Genomic DNA, 16,529 nt, shown 5'->3' with positions numbered 1-16,529 from the left:
TTTGTCATGTTAAATCATTTTATTTCGGCCCGTATACAGGGTGTGAAATTAAGATTTTAGGGTGTGAGATTATTAGGACGCTTTTTTTAATCTAACCCTACTCGTGAGTGGAGTTTCTCTTCATACTCTTTTGAAAGGGATATTCAATTACATAACCCTAACTTTCATTAATTGGTTGATAGCACTCTCAGCATTTGATTTGTATCATACCACTCTCAACTTTTATTTTTTTGGCTAACACTCCCAAACTAACCTAACACTAACACAGTCCTCTCTCTGACATTAGCTGCCACATCACCAAACCAGTGCCACATCAACTGCCATGTAATCAAAAAGCCAAGTCAGATGTCATGTTAGCAAAAAGCCAAGTCAGACGCCACGTCATCAAAAAATTCCATTTTAGATGCCACATGACCACACAAGTGGCACATCAGCAAAAAAAAAAAAACTAATTGAGTTAGGATTTAGTTAGTTTGGGAGTGCTATCAGCCAATAAGTTGAAAGTTGAAAGTGATGTGGTACCGATATCCCCATTTGAAAATAATTGCAGCCTAATATGATGCAAAATAACAAAACCTTCATATCATTGCACATAATACTCACATAAAATGATTCAAATAAAGAATCATTTGTATTATAACTTTAAATATATTATGACTATCACTATCTCTGTTTATTTATTAAAAATCAATAAAGCGATGAAATAAATAATTTTCAGGAAAGCAGAAGGGTAATTTATATGTGCAGTTTATCCAAAGAATGATAAATAAATAAAAAAACATCTTTGTTTTGAATTTGATTTTAAACAAGAAATATTTCTATGAGATCCACCAACTCATACATAACATTAGCATAACACATTAACACATGCCCCCTCCACTTCAATTAAATGAAACGGCTGGTAATAAAATCAAAGTTTGTTATGTTACAATAAATCTGAATGTTTATTAATTAAATACAATTACAATGTACGTAAAATAATTACACACTCATGTAACTAGTCCAAATATTTACAATAACATGAATAATATGCCAAAAAGGTACAATTATACTTCATAAATTTAAAAAAAAATGATACTTTATTTGTTTGATGACTTACAATAACAACCCGAATTCAAATATTTTTATTCGAATTCGGTTTGAATCAAATTTTAGATCCTTTGTATCAGAATCAAACAAAGACACAATGTTACCCACAATGAATGCATTTTGTGGGTGTATATGATTTTGTAGTTGGTTATAAATTAAAATGGTACAGGTGGCAGCTTTTGATTGGATAAAAAATGTGTAACAAGTTGAAGGGCTTCCTTGGGTTTAAAAGTAGGTACTTGATGTCCAGCTCCTCTAATAGTTACAAACATCAATCCATCGTATACAATAGTCCATCCACCAACCTAAAACAACAAACATAGATCTTAGGTGTTTGTTAGTGACCAAAAAAACTATCAAAATTTTAGCTATGGAAGTGACCGTCGGTGCAATAATAGCGATCGCAATAGTTTAGGTCATAAAATAGTCCTAAATATTACAATTGTTTCAACTAGGGATGAACATAGTATTGGACCAGTACCGAAAAATGAAGAAAATGGTTACCTGTACGGTACCGGTATTTACCGGTAAATATACCAAAATACCGGTAACAGTACCGAAAAATGGAGAAAAATAGGTACCGGTACCAAATATAAATGGTACGGTACTGATTCAGGACCGATATCTGATACCAAATGTTCATCCTTAGTTTCAAGAGGGTCATATAAAAAATAGCAATTAATATAAATAAAAGGGTAATATCCGGTTACAAAGTTGTCACAGACAAATTAAAATTTAAAACTAACTTCTGACCATAACAAATTAAAAATAAATAAATTCAAGTTTAAAATTAACTAGTAACTAGTAATAAGACCCGCGCGCGTTGCGGTGCTGGTATTTCACAAATATCAAACGGATTAGTCCAAGCGTTATGTGATGTGTTAACCATATGAAAACGTACGTTTTGACGTATCCGATTAAACTCAATGTATCCTATAATTGCATTGCGATTGGATCAAAACGTAACGTAAATCGAATTTATATTGTACAATCATAACGTATTATACGCGACCCGACTAACTCGAATTTATATCGTCAAGCCAAAAACTCTCGATGGGGTCAAAGTGGGATTTACAACGTTCATAAAAAGTTAAGTGGTTAAAAATTGCATTTCCTAAACTTAAGTGCTAAGAAAAGGTAAAGATAAAATTTGATAAAGTTTTCGGGTAAAAAGGAAACTATAACAAAGTTGGGGCTGAAAAGGAAACTATCACAAAGTTAGGGTGTCAAAAGCAAACTATGTGTAAAATGGAGTAGTTGTTTAGAGACTAAATTTTTTATTTTATGTAACTTTGAAGGTATTAAAGTCAAAGAACTAAAATTGCAATATCATGAAAGTATGGGGAAGGGGACGCAAAGCCGGTGGGATTTCTACCGACTTTGTGTTTAAGTTATAGTATAGATATCTGGTCAAAAAATGAACTTAAAAAATTAAATTAAAATTAATTTCGGTCACATACCTAATAAAAAGATTAAGAGTAAATTTCTTTTTGAGTCCCAGTGTTTTAGTGGTTTTAACCACTTGAGTCCAAAATCAAAAAGTTTAACGCCCTGAGTCTCTAGTCATTTATTTTATAACGTTTTGAGTCCAATTTTGTTCATTTTATAACGATTTGAGTCCAAAAAATTGGACTCAGAATGTTAAAATTTGGACTCAAATGGTTAAAGAAAATGCTTATAGGGACTCAGGTCGTTAAACTCTTTGCTTTTGGACTCAACTAGTTAAAACTACTAAAACACAGAGACTCAAAAATCAATTTACCCAAAGATTAAAGTAGTTAATATCCTGTCAGAAGACGTTTGGGAAAAGAAATACAATTAATTTTTGGTAGCAAAATCGGTTTGAAAAAACTTAGGGCATGTTTGGGTAATCTTTTTAAAACAACTTATTGACTTATTGACTTATTGACTTTTTAGAAAAGTCAGTATGGAGTGACTTATTGACTTATTGGCTTTTTCCCCTCACATACACTCTCATTGCCAAACATCATTTTGAAGCTTATGACTTTTCAAAAAGCCAATAAATCAATAAGTTGTTTCAAAAAGCTTACCCAAACATGCCCTTAGAGTAAAGTACTTCTGATACGTCAAAATTTTAAATTGGTCTCCAACTATGAGACACTATACCGATAGTCCAAATTTATACATAAACGTAACATATTTGGTCCTAAGTAATAAAACAAAGCAATCACAAAAAGATAACAAATTTAAACAAAATTTAATTCCGTTACCTGACTTTTACTGTACCATGGAGACCATTCTTCCAGTGTTTTCAGCCCAAGTTTTCTCAATGAGAGCCTTGTAGAGGTCACCGGAATCCTTCCATCAGTGTCTCCACTATAAACCCAAACTCGAATTCCACCAGCAACAAGTTTTTTTATGATCGGAAGTACCGAAGCCGGAGCATCGTGCCAAAATGTTATAGTATCACTGTTTATAAGCACATAGTTGCTCATTAGTTATAAGTTATAACAAAAAAACAACAAATGTTTGGATTGATGAACATAACCAGAGAAAGCGTCTTTAAGAATTCATATACATTGTTCGAGCTTGAAAAAATATGCCCTTATGGCTTAACGATAAACAATGCAATTACAATTTAAACTATAAAAAAGGGCTCACTAAACCTAAATATGTGAGGGGGAGTTTTTATATTATAAAGGGTATAAAAAGTGGTTGTGAGTAGAGGAGAGAGAAAATGTTACTGTTCATCTGTATATTTGAGGGGACACTGTTCACCCACTATAATTTTTTTAATATATATTGAAAGTGGTTGTGAGTGAAGGAGAGAGAAAAATGTAATGATAATATTATTTAATTGAAAAGGAGAGAGAAAAAGTATTTGTTTGTAGTGAAAATATATTGATATAGGAGTTGTTTTTTAGTAGGATGTATGTATAATTTGATGAATTGGATGTGAATGCTAATGGGCTAACTTCTAAACCATAAAAATTGATTTGTAAATGGCCTATATTGGAATTGGAATGAGTATACTATTTAAAAAAAAATAACATTATATCAGATTTTTTTTTTTTTTTTTAAAAAACACGTGTCCCTCAAAATCACGAGTCCTGTGCGGTGGTCCTCCCCGTACACCATAAAGGCCGCACATGATCATAACTACATAAGGGATTGCGTGAAATGTTACCTACAATGCGTCCATGGGTAAGGGATTTTTGTGGTGTTAGCATGGAGAGCGGCTTGAACGTTTGGCTTGTTTAAATATGACTCGGTATAGTCTGATTGACACGGGTCGTACCCGGTTGGTTTCGAGTGCCATGCTTTCTGCAATCAAGTTTAAACAGAATGTAAAGTTATAAATATATTTTAAAATTTCGGTAAAGTTATAAAGTAATGACTCGCTAAACTGACTGAAAAATAAACTATTAAAGCAATTTTAGCTATCGTAAATCCACAGTAATGCCTTTTTGTGATGAGAAAAAGCTGTGGCAAAAATCTTTGTTGTTTACCTGATAATGATTTAGAATGCGCAATTGGTTAAAATCGGACTGAACCTATGCTAGTGTAAATTTTGGAAAAATCTGACGTTTTTTTTTTTTTTATTTCGTTACCCTTTTTTATTGAAACGTTACCCCTATGCAGATTTTCTGGATCCGCCACTGCAATCAAGGCAGGACATATGTCATAATTTTTATTTTGAAAAGTATTTTTTTTTATATTCTATGAGACAAAAATACTTTATCTTTAAAAAAAAATAGGTTCTAACAAAACTATGTACTTACATCTGAATGTTGATATAATTTTTGAGGAATATTGGATTTAAATAACCCAAACTTTCATCAGTTGGCTTATAACACTTTCAACTTTCGATTTGTACCACAACAGTCCCAACTTTTAACTTATTTTCTTCTAGCACTCCCTAACTAACTGAACCTTAACCTAGTTAGCCGATGTCAGATGCCACATCAGCAAAAACTAACTGAGTTAGGGTCCGGTTAGTTAGGAAGTGCTAGAGGAAAATAAGTTGAAAGTTGGAAGTGTTGGGGTACAAATCGAAAGTCGTGAGTGTTATCGGTCAATTGGTGAAAGTTTGGGTTATTTAAATCCAATATCTTATTTTTTAAACAAAGCTGGGTATTTAGATTTTTATAAAATGCTAAATATAACAAGCTATTAAAAAAATAAGTTATACATCAAACGAATTATTGAAAAAAAAATGAAAATTAGTTGAAATTAAGTCCACTAAAAAAAACCATTCAAGGAAACCTGTCCCTCAAAAAGCAGAGTTGTTAAAGTTCGCTCTCTCAACAAATGGACTACCTAAAAACCAACATGAACTAAAAAACCATTTAGAAACACTTTTCTATTTCCTAAACCACCAAACTTTAAAATACATCTCTAATTAATTAACATTGAATAAGTACTCACATGCTTGGAGAAAGTGAGAGGGGAAACATTGCCTTGCATTTGCGTACGTTGGGTAGAATTATCATCGACACACGATGGCACATACAAGCTATACATGTCGATAATTTTGTAAACTTGAAAGTATTCACTCAACGCGGTATCACAAGCATTAGATGATTTGGGGTTGCTAAAGTTGCATTTAGTATGTACATCATGATATACACGATCCGATATCACTGCATGATCCCAAGCATAATCGATCATTCCAGTTTGATCAGTTTCATCGTCTAGCAACGCATTTCCAATCTGCATTTTCTTGTGTTTCATAATATTTCGACAAAATCGAGTACATTTTTTGTTAAAAAAAAAGTATATTTGCATTCTAACCATAATTCCCTTGAAATTTATACGGTCTTGCTCGGGTATGATCTTGTTTTTATCGTATATGAGTTCCGCTAGCTGTGGAACATAGTGCCCTAAAATACAAATATGTGTGTTAGTTCACTACTAGAAATTTAAAAACTGGCTTTTACATATGAAAATTCACTAACGGAATATATAATTATATATATGTATGTATATATTGTATTTATATTACCTGCATAGCTTTCACCGGCAATGTAGAATTCATGGGTCTTGTACTGGGGAAATCTTGTAAACCACTTGAGGAGAAATGTGTATGCGTCATGGGCTTTTCAAACATCAATATAAATGGTTAGCAAGCCGAAAAAAGGGTATTTATTTAAATATAAATTAGAGATACATAGCAAATTTTAATTAGAACTGTAATGTTGAATTAATACAAAGTATAATACATTAGTATTAGTACTTTACTGATTTTGATTTAGTGGGAAAGAGAAAGAAAGTTATATAAATGGTTACATATCAACCTTATATATTACACCTACATATAAAGGGGACAATTCTTTATGTGATTCTTGCATTCTGATTTTAATATCTCTATATATATGTGTGTGCATGTGTGTTTTGTGCATGTATGCATGTATGTATGTATGTATGTGTGTGTGTGTGTGTGTATGTGTGTATGTGTGTATGTGTGTATGTGTGTATGTATGTATGTATGTATGTATGTATGTATGTATGTATGTATGTATGTATGTATGTATGTATGTATGTATGTATAAGTTTATAGGTAAAGATGTATGCCTGTGTGTATATGTATGTATGTAAAATATACCTGTAACATTGTCACCGAGCTTTTTGATGTCACTGCTCGTGTTGGTGTACGAGAATCCAACACCAACCGGGGACTCAAGAAATAACAAGTTTGCAGCTATGACAAAACAACAAAGTAAACGTTTGTAATAGTATGATCGTATGTTGGTCAACTTGATAAGATTATTATGATGATTAAAATATAGATATAATTAACTAATTAATAACTTTCATTTATTTACCTTTATTCCAAGAATTTTTGTTTAAAACGAGTTTTGATTTGCCCTTTTGGACTACAAAAGGTCCTAACTCCTCCAACCCTCCAAACCCAATAGAGGAACATCCAGGACCTGTATTATAATTCAAAAGCTAAGGTTAAATAACATGAACAGTTTAATATACATAAAAGCAAACAGTGGCGGACACTGAAATTCTTTTCTGAGGGGGTGAACGAGAAGTTTAGCCAAATTTTCAAGGGGTACGTCCACCCACCCGTCTACCTAGGTCCGCCCCTGAAAGGATATACTTTATATACTAATGTATTTATATATCTATGAAAGTAAATAGTAAGTAAACTTGTAACATTTATCTAGAATATACGTTTGATATGTTTGTTGCATACACTTTCATCTTCAAACATTATAAGTTTATTGTATGTTTTATCGAGCACCAACTTATCGAATCCGGAATTAAAGTTTTTTAAAAATATTAAACAATATTAATTGTCTCTCAACTTTAAAATAATATTTTCAAATACTAACTAGTTTGCTTAGAAATAATAATAAAAATAATGAATAAAAAAATATACAAACAAAATTTTACTTATTATTACGTTTCATCGCTCGTTTGTAAACTATTCTAAGTTAAATAATAAAAAGTAATAAATATTCTATGTTAAATAATAAAAAGTAATAAAACAAAATACATATTTATTGGTGAGTTGTTTTAAGAAGCTTGATGGGCCGTTGTCAGATTTTGGGTGGGCCTAAAAGCTGACAACCTTTTTATTGAGAATATTGGGTCAAAGTATCAAACGGCCCTATTAAAAAAAAGTCCCTTTATCGCTTTATTAGACAACCCGTTAGGAACTTTGAAATATATATATTTTTTTTTGTTTTTTCTTATTTTTTTTAATGGCCTTTAAAGAATAATTTAAAGGTGATAACAACGTTGTATCGCATGCTCATAATGCTAAAAGATTCTATATCAAAAATAGTTTTTTTTTTCCTCATTACTTTCTAGATAAATTATTATAATATTTATCTTATTCAAACAAATAATTAAATACTTCAAGATACCATAATGTTATCATTGAATATATATTTAATTTTAAGATTTCTAAATTAAAAATAATTGACATTTTGTTCCCAAAACTTTAATAGTATAATATGAGATGTTGGTCTAGTGGTCAAAAGACCTGCCCTCCGTAGTGGAGATGTAGGTTCGATTCCTGCTTTGATTATTTTCGAGGCAGTGGCGTAACCTGAAAATTTCCACCGGGGGTCGGAAGTCACAGAACCTAAAAATTCTATATAAGTAATTTTTTTTTTATAAAACCGAGGGGTCGAAAACGTATATACCTAAAAAATTCTACACAAAACGTACATACATAACACTGAGCAAAAATTTCGGGGGGGTTGGGCGCCCCTCCAGGCCCCTTGAAAGCTACGCCCTTGTTTCGAGGAACATTTGGTTGAAGGAACGAATCTAGGCTTTAATCTAGTTTGAACCTGACGGAGGGCATGGTTTCATGGTGATCGAAAAATCGACCTTGTATATAACCACGAGTAGGGTAGATTTATACGTGAAATTATTTACCCATTAATAAAAGGGTACTATAATAAAAGTCATAAATGGAGGAATAAAGCAAAGTGGTCTCAATTAAATGGGGGGTGGGGGTTGGAGTAAGGGGGAGGGGGACCAAATGCTTTTGTACATTTCTATGAATGATGAATGGTGCCATCACGAGATAACATTTTTTCTTCATTTAAAATATTTAAAGATCTGTTTATAAATCCAATAAAGATAAATGCAAGTGGGAGCAATTGTAATATTGATGATCCTATGATGTGTCTAGACTTATCACACATTTTGTTTATTTCCATCACTTTAGTTACATTTTTATATATAAAGTGAACGTGTGTACGATTTTCATAAGTGATTGATAGTAAAGAAATTTAAATAGTTAACATGTGGTTTGGTCTTCCCAATTATGAAAAGAACATGCAACTATGCAAGTGCTTTGAATCGAAGTCTTGATAGCATATGCTTAAGAGTATAAGGACAATAACGTCTCTAGATGTACATACTTTACATAAGAGTATCGAGTTCTCTAGTCCAATACTTTTTGGATTCCTTAAGAGATTATGCAATTTTCACATATATATCTTTAAAATTTCAATTGTTAATTATATTTTAAAAAGTTATATAGAGAAACACATGTAAATTATATTGATATTTTCCATTAACCAACTTTTTATGACTGTCAATATAGAACTTGTGTAAGCTAACTTTTCAAAAAGTTAAGTATATGAAGTGGAATAAGTAAGGAGCGGTTTGTTTACCTTTTAATGAGTCTCTTAATGGTTCAGACCTCTTACTGATTCAACATTTAATGATTCAGACTATTTGTTTCATGAGCAGATGTCTAAATGGTTTAGACATTTGCCTCTGAATGGTTAAGATTTATACAGAGTCTGAATAGTTAAGACCTCTAATCTGAATTGGTCATACATTTGTCTCTTAACGGTTAAGCATTATACAGGCTCTTAGTGGTTCAGACCTCTTACTGGTTCAGCACTTAACCATTCAGATGTTGTCAAACAACCCCTAAACCTTCTAAAAAGTGTTATCACGTCAATGTCAAATAAGCAAAAAGACAATAACTAATCCACTCAATAATTTAATTATGTGTGATGGAATAGCTACATCATGAAATTAAAGAAAAAAAATGAAAAAAAAGGAATAAATGTGATTGGTTGTTGTGGTGGGCCCCACCTTTTCTTCATTGATGCCGACCATCCCAATGTCGGAGGGAGCCATTGGCGCCCCAATTAACAATGAAGAGTGGTGTTTAACGCCTCATGCTGATTTGACATGAGAGCGTTAACCCACTATACACAACCGTATCTCAAGAATGTTTACCCTATAAACCATTTTTATGGAAGCTCATTGCCACCCCACGCTAGTGAAACAAAGAGTGTCATTTGCGTTGATGACCAAATAATTATTTACACAATACTAGAATTATAGGTTTAATTCGTATGCAATTATTGATAGGCCCATGCTTGGTGTTCTTAATTGGCTATGTGAGCTTAAAAGAACAAGTAATTAACTCTTCCGATTATTATAAATATTCATCTTATTTATTTATAAAGGTAATAAAAATTATAAAGAGAAACATTATAACAACAATAATCATGATATATTCTTATACTTTTAGTTATTTTTGCATCTAGAATTAACTTTTGCATGTAGCTTTTTGCTTAACTCATACGTTTCTCCACAAAATTGACTTCCACAATATTCTACAACTTTAGGACCATAAATCCACTGGCTTCATTCCCCCTCTCCCACGTTTTCTAGTAAATGTGTTTTCTAACATCAAATATTCTTGTATCAAATTAGTTACTAATACTATTACAATTAGGTTGGGTGGTGTTGGATAAAGCCTTTAAGGGTGGGCTTTATCGCGTAAGTGACACGTAGACAACACATAAGCGGTGGACTTTATTGCTAACTTGCACAGTGTGGAATACAGACTTTTTTAATTATATTAAAAAGTAGATAAAAAAGAAATCCGATTGAATGATACAAGTGGCTAAGGCCATGTATAGCGCCCCATTTGACAGTGGGGGGTTGGGGGCGATACTCACTTGATGTGGCTGAAGGCGTTGCCCCACATCATTTGGTGTTATTAGGTATTAGTATCTAAAAACATACACATAAAAATATGCAATAACAATATCATACTTGAAAAAACTCCACAAATACAATGGTTAATTAATTTAATTATCTGTTTTGTTAATTAATATTAATACATATATATATAGGACTAGGTTATGTAAGAATCACTATGGTAATTGAGAAGCATGAAATAACTCTGGACCATACAATTTTTTCTAAGCAAAAAAAATTGCATAGTATGGAATACAGACTCTTTTAATTTCAGGTGTACTTTTGTTTTTATTTTTTGGATATATACACATATGTATATTGTCAATTTTTAACTATATATATTTGTATATACGTGTTTAAAATTGAAACATAAGTAGTGTACATCTATGTTTGATAATGTAGATGTATAATGATTGTACATATATGTATGTGTGAAAAAATCGGGGCAAAACTCACACGGTAAGTCCGAGTTCTCTAAGTTCTCGCAACTATATATATATATATATATATATATATATATATATGATATTATTTCATTTGTTTTAAACATGTTATATTTATAACTAGTTGTAAGCTCCCAGCGTTGCGGGACGAGGACGTAAAACTATGCTACCAGCGTTGCATGGAGGTGTGTAAAACCAAGCTCTGTAACAATCAAACAATGACCAAACTCGGGAAAAAGCAGAAGATGAAAACATGAATTTCTAACATCAAGTGACTCATGTGGCGTAAACATAGATGAATTCGAATTTATAATGACACGTATTAGAAAGGAGAGACGGTAAAAAAAACTAAAGGACCAAATGTGACTACCGAATACCATACTAAGCTGTAACCAAACAACGACCAAATCCAAAAAAATGTGAAACAAAAACTACAAAAGAATTATTATTCCTTTATCATGTTATGAATTAACCTTTCAAAAAAAAAAAAATCATGTTATGAATTAATATACTTAATTCTTGCCATATATAAATAAAGCAGCATTGCGTCATGCGTGACAAAAGGGGTTTGGCAGATATGATGCCAACAATCTTAAAATTGATAATTAACACCATGATAAAATAATTATTTAGGTAAGATGTGATGTTAAAAAAATTAGGTAAGATGTTATTTGTTTATTTTAAAATTTACAATTCAACACTTACAATAGTTTTGTTATAACGACGTGGCATAGCGTCCTATCACTCAAACCAATCTAAAAAAACTCAATTGATGTTGTGGTTTTAGGGGCATAATATTATTTTAGTTGATTGAATTGACTTAGAGGGTGTGAGGTGTACGCTTGTTCTTCAAGACTATTCTGAAGTCCAACACCAACGAACATAAGATTCAAAGGGGCGAAGCACACCAGGAGGTTCCAAGGTCATCACCCTTTGACGAGGTCCAAGGGACAGAGCTCATGACGTGTCTCTTTGCCCACATCATGTTAAAAGCATTTGGTTTGTTAATAGTCTAACCAACATAAAATTTTATGTCGGTAGTAAGTGTCTTCAACAATAACTATGGCTATAATTAACAGTCAACACTAATTGTCAATTGACATCATTTTAGACAATTAACGATAAACTGAGTTATTGCTAACACATTAATTGTAACTAAGTTATTATTGAAGGACATTCTACTAATAAGGTACTGCTGATGGTAACTGAATAACCACCAATCACCAAACATTGTGTCATTTCAACTAAATATAGTAATGGTTACCAATTATAAAATGTAAGTCTCTAGTCTAATTCTAGCAAGTGTTTTCACAATAGAAACTTATTTGAATATTCAAAGTGTTCTTTTGAAAATTTGAACCTAATTACAAACTAAAATGTTAGATTATAAACAGCTTTCTGTTAGCTCTCTGTTTGGTAACACTCTAATTTCTCTGTTTGAAAATTTTTATCAATAAAAGTTAAATACTCTAAATTAATCATGAGCATATATATGGTACTAGTCTAATAATTGTTAGTATGAAAGGTTAATCATACAAATTATACAACTAATTTAGATTATATGGTCTAAATTATAATAATAGCATCAAAACAAAAAAAAGAACTATTATTAGTTAAACATTTACACTCTCATTATTATCTGAACTACATTATTCTTGTTCTTTCTAATCAGAGTACGACAAAAATAATAGAAAACGATTATGATGCATTTTATTTTAAACTTGATTGGTTTGATTAGGGTGTAGGGAGTGGGGGTCGGCAAACCCACTTCCCCGATTTGATGGCTAGTGGCAAACCAATGCCAATGAACTTTACCGATCAAACCTTCACCAATTCGGTGAGGGTTTGCCGATGCGGCGAAGGAGGAAGAAGAGAGAGGAGGGTAGTGTGAGGTGGGGTCCATTCCAATCTCAACCAATCACATTTTTTCCTTTTTTTATTTAAAAAGTTTACCACTTCACTAAATGTCTAAACCATTGCCAACACTTTTCACCAAAGTTTAAACATTTTTCTCTGATTGACGTGGCACACTCTCATTGGTTGATTTTTTAGTTTGCCACTCTCAAGTGTTTAACCACTCCTTACACCCTTATCACCTATAATATAATATGTAATCATTAGAGGAGGTACAATATTAGTTCCAAGTAAAAAACACTTATTATCATTATCATACGCAATAAATCACATCAATAGCAAAGCTATGGTAAATTCTGAGAATAGTAAGATGTAGACAACCTTACCTCTACCCCGTAAAAATTGAGAGGCTGCTTTCAGTGAGACCCCCGACTCGACAATAGTTTTGCATCAAACCTTGGACGTAAGGCACATAACACTCAACAATTGGGACAAAGACTGATTAGTGTATGTACCCTTTTGTCTTTCGGCTATCAACGCCACCACATGACCGTTTTTAACGTTATTTTCACGAAATTAGTAAAATGACATTAAAATTAGTGCAATTTCACTTTTACCCCCGAAAGCTCACACGTATATACATTTTACGTGCACACCGTAAGCGAGCGTATAAGTAAACAACACTAAGAGCCTTTCATGAATTAGTACATAGTGAATAAATATAATAAAGAAATAGGGAGAGAGAAAAAGTTGCATTATGATAAACGTTTTGTATATCTCATCCAAAACAACAGATACGGATGTTTATGCAGTTCTCGTAGTTCTTTTCTTAAAACTGGTTTTGTATATTTTTTTACGACCAACAAAAGTTTGATCTTTCGGGTAAACCTAATGGCAAAAGGCCACCTACGTTTGCTAATGCAGACGACGCAGATGATCTGGCCCACCACCATTACAGAGGAAGCCCACCATCCGAAGACTCACTGTAGTAAAACTCGGGTAAGCCTCAAATCCACAACCTTCACTTTGAAAGGTTATAAGACTGCTAATACACTAGAAAACCTTTGGCTTGGTTTTGTACTGAACAAAATCATTTATTTATGTGATTTTATAATAAACAAATATTCTTTTAGGCATTTGTTTAATTTATAATATTAATTATACACACGAATCAATGTATACCATCATTCCAAGGTATTTGTGGTATGGAAATAGTATTGGGATCAACAATAACAAGTTGAAATAGATAAATATTAGATAATATATCATATAATTCAACAAATTGTATATGGCTGACCTTAATTATATGATTATTAAATCATGATCATTTTTACTGAAAAAACTATTTACCATGGTAAAAAAATAAATAAAAGAAAGAGTATTAATTGTTACCTCCATTCAACCATAGAAGGAGAGGCTTCTTTTTTGGGCTTTTTGTAGCTTCAAAAAACCAATAAAACAGTGCTCTACCATGGCTTTCATTTACTGTAACATATCCAGCATACTGACTGAAGCTAACAGGAGGTTGGCCCGGAAGACCTAGCACTCGATCGGCATTTTGTTCGAGCAATGCCGCATGGCCCGTTGGCAGTTGTTGGCCGGAAACCGCCACACTCCAACTGAATATAGCTACTGATATAATGAGGAGAAAACTACATGTCCTTGATGTGTGCATTTTGTGTGTGTGTGTGTTTGAAATGATTGAAGGACAGTATATATATACAAACTGTTGTTTTTGACCATTAATGTATAGGACACTCATTTCATTTTCATTGGCATCAACATTGGAAATATCTATATTGGACCCTACACAACAACTTGTTTTCTTCTTTTCTTCTATTAATTAATACGAAGACTTTGATTGATATTATCCCTCTGTTAATTTATTGACTTATATTTACTATTTTTTTTTCATCCAATCAATGGTTGCCATTTACAGGGTAAGCAAATTTTTATTAAGAACTGTTTTTTTGTTTGTGGTTGATGACAAAGAAATTTGATTTCTGTAGGTACTATTATGTTATTATATTTTAACCCCTTTACTTTACATCAATTAAAAATTTATCACAAAACACTTTATTTTTAACTAAACACGTTTCTACTTTCAGCTTTAGTCTTTTATACTTTCATCTTTTACAAATTTTTCATTTAACGTTTTGATCTAAATTTTGTGAGTTAAGACGCTGCAACGTGCGTCTGTGGTTCAACTTTTTTATTTCTATTTTTTTACCAATTAACAGTCTCATCGCAACGCACTGGTCCTAAATCAACTTAGTTATTCTTTTCTATATTTTACGTTTCGGTCTAATCGTTATATGTTAACACGAAGCAATGAGCGTACACATTTTACGTCTACTGTTAAAATAACAGGGGTTGAGATTTTCTGATTCATGTTGCACTAGACGGTACAATGTTGGTTGTAACAACTTATTAAAGTTATTATTACAAGTTGTTATTACAAGTTGTTATTGGCTATAACTGATCAGGGTGTAAAGTTTGCAGGTATTTTACTTGAGGGACTGAAGTGTTATAAGTATTGAAGGTTTAATACTTGAAGGGTAAAAGCTGTCATAACATGAGACATGGAGATGTAGTTGGAAACATCAAGTTAGGAGCTGATATAAAAGGAAAATTAGGGTTTCTTTGTTCATTATTCACTCCCAGTTTTCTCTGTATTCTCTCTCGTTCTTGTCTTGGTTAGATCCGGTTGGATCTTGTATTGTTGTTGTTCATTTTGTATGATCCAGTTGATCTTGTATTGTGTATGATTCATACAGATCTTACATATTGTAAGATCTAGGGTTTGGTTGGGAGTTTTTTGGTTTGGGTCAAATAATAAAAGTATTGGTCACCGTTTTGTCACTATAATCTGTGTTGTGTTTGATCTATAGTTCATACGGTTATTTACTACATGGTATTAGAGCTTATATGCTCTTGATAGTGTATTCCGCTGATATAATCTCTTGTTCGTTGTTCGATTCTGGGTTATTTGAAGGTTTCTAGACTCAGAAACCTTTTGTACGTGGAGTTGATTGGAGTGTTATTGGGAATCACGCTTGTTCAAGATTTGGAAATCCTAATTAGTATTTGTTGGATTTATTTGGGGAATCTTCAAAGCCTTGTAGTTAGTGTTTAGATCTGTTTTGGTCTTTCTAATCCTAGAAGATTACATGGTAAACTGACCAGATTTTTTTGCAGTTTCTTTTGATCCGTAAGTTGTAGCCCTAGAAGATTACAATTCAGATATTCTAAAGGAGTTATACGCTCTCTGTGAGATCATTCCTACTCTCTCTCTCTTTAGTATCTTGTTGTTGGAGTAATTTGGGCCGGTGGTTGACCGAGTCACTGTGCTATCTGTTGCATTATTGTTGTTGTATTTGTGCATCTTATTCTTTTTTGTTTGTTATCTAGATGTTGGCTTTTGTGTTAATACTTGTCCAGGCACCATTGAGTGAAGAACCTGGAATCTGCCCCCTGACACAGTTTCGCCTTAGGGTTTTGTTGCTTAACTAGGTGGTTATCTGTGTTCTTATTTGATAATTGTTGTGTGTTAAAATGGATGCACCAAGTTCTTCCGTGTCACTTATTAGTAAACTTGAAATTGGGGATCTATTATATTTACATCCCAGTGATTCAAGTGCTTTGACTATTGTTAGTATAAAACTAAAAGGAACTGAAAATTATTCTGTTTGGTCTAGTGCA

The 16,529-nt window shown here is 32.3% G+C and overlaps 1 protein-coding gene across 1 annotated transcript; it reads right to left on the bottom strand.

Moving 5' to 3' along the window:
* Nucleotides 1-905: 905 nt before the first annotated feature.
* Nucleotides 906-15,584, bottom strand: LOC110897366 (serine carboxypeptidase-like 34). Its single transcript, XM_022144121.2, has 9 exons — nt 14,220-15,584; nt 6,876-6,983; nt 6,656-6,751; nt 6,056-6,148; nt 5,845-5,933; nt 5,479-5,763; nt 4,238-4,374; nt 3,321-3,519; nt 906-1,394 (listed from the first exon to the last, which is right to left on the bottom strand). Exons 1-9 carry the CDS (start codon nt 14,587-14,589, stop codon nt 1,245-1,247), a joined length of 1,527 nt encoding a protein of 508 aa, XP_021999813.2. The 5' UTR covers nt 14,590-15,584; the 3' UTR covers nt 906-1,244.
* Between the last annotated feature and the right edge of the window lie 945 nt (nt 15,585-16,529).

The sequence above is a fragment of the Helianthus annuus genome, chromosome 13 (assembly GCF_002127325.2).
Source record: "Helianthus annuus cultivar XRQ/B chromosome 13, HanXRQr2.0-SUNRISE, whole genome shotgun sequence".
In the NCBI taxonomy this organism is placed as follows: Eukaryota; Viridiplantae; Streptophyta; class Magnoliopsida; order Asterales; family Asteraceae; genus Helianthus; species Helianthus annuus.
The sequence above is the reverse complement of the archived record's forward strand: the minus strand, read 5'-3'. Positions and strand labels throughout refer to the sequence as shown.

Coding starts and splice junctions, on each gene's coding strand:
- LOC110897366 (XM_022144121.2), bottom strand. CDS start 14,589: ATGAGTGTCCTATACATTAATGGTCAAAAACAACAGTTTGTATATATA. Junction 5,764..5,844: donor TAAATTTCAAGGGAATTATG/GTTAGAATGCAA, acceptor AAGAAAATGCAG/ATTGGAAATGCGTTGCTAGA. Junction 4,375..5,478: donor CTCTCACTTTCTCCAAGCAT/GTGAGTACTTAT, acceptor ACTTGATTGCAG/AAAGCATGGCACTCGAAACC.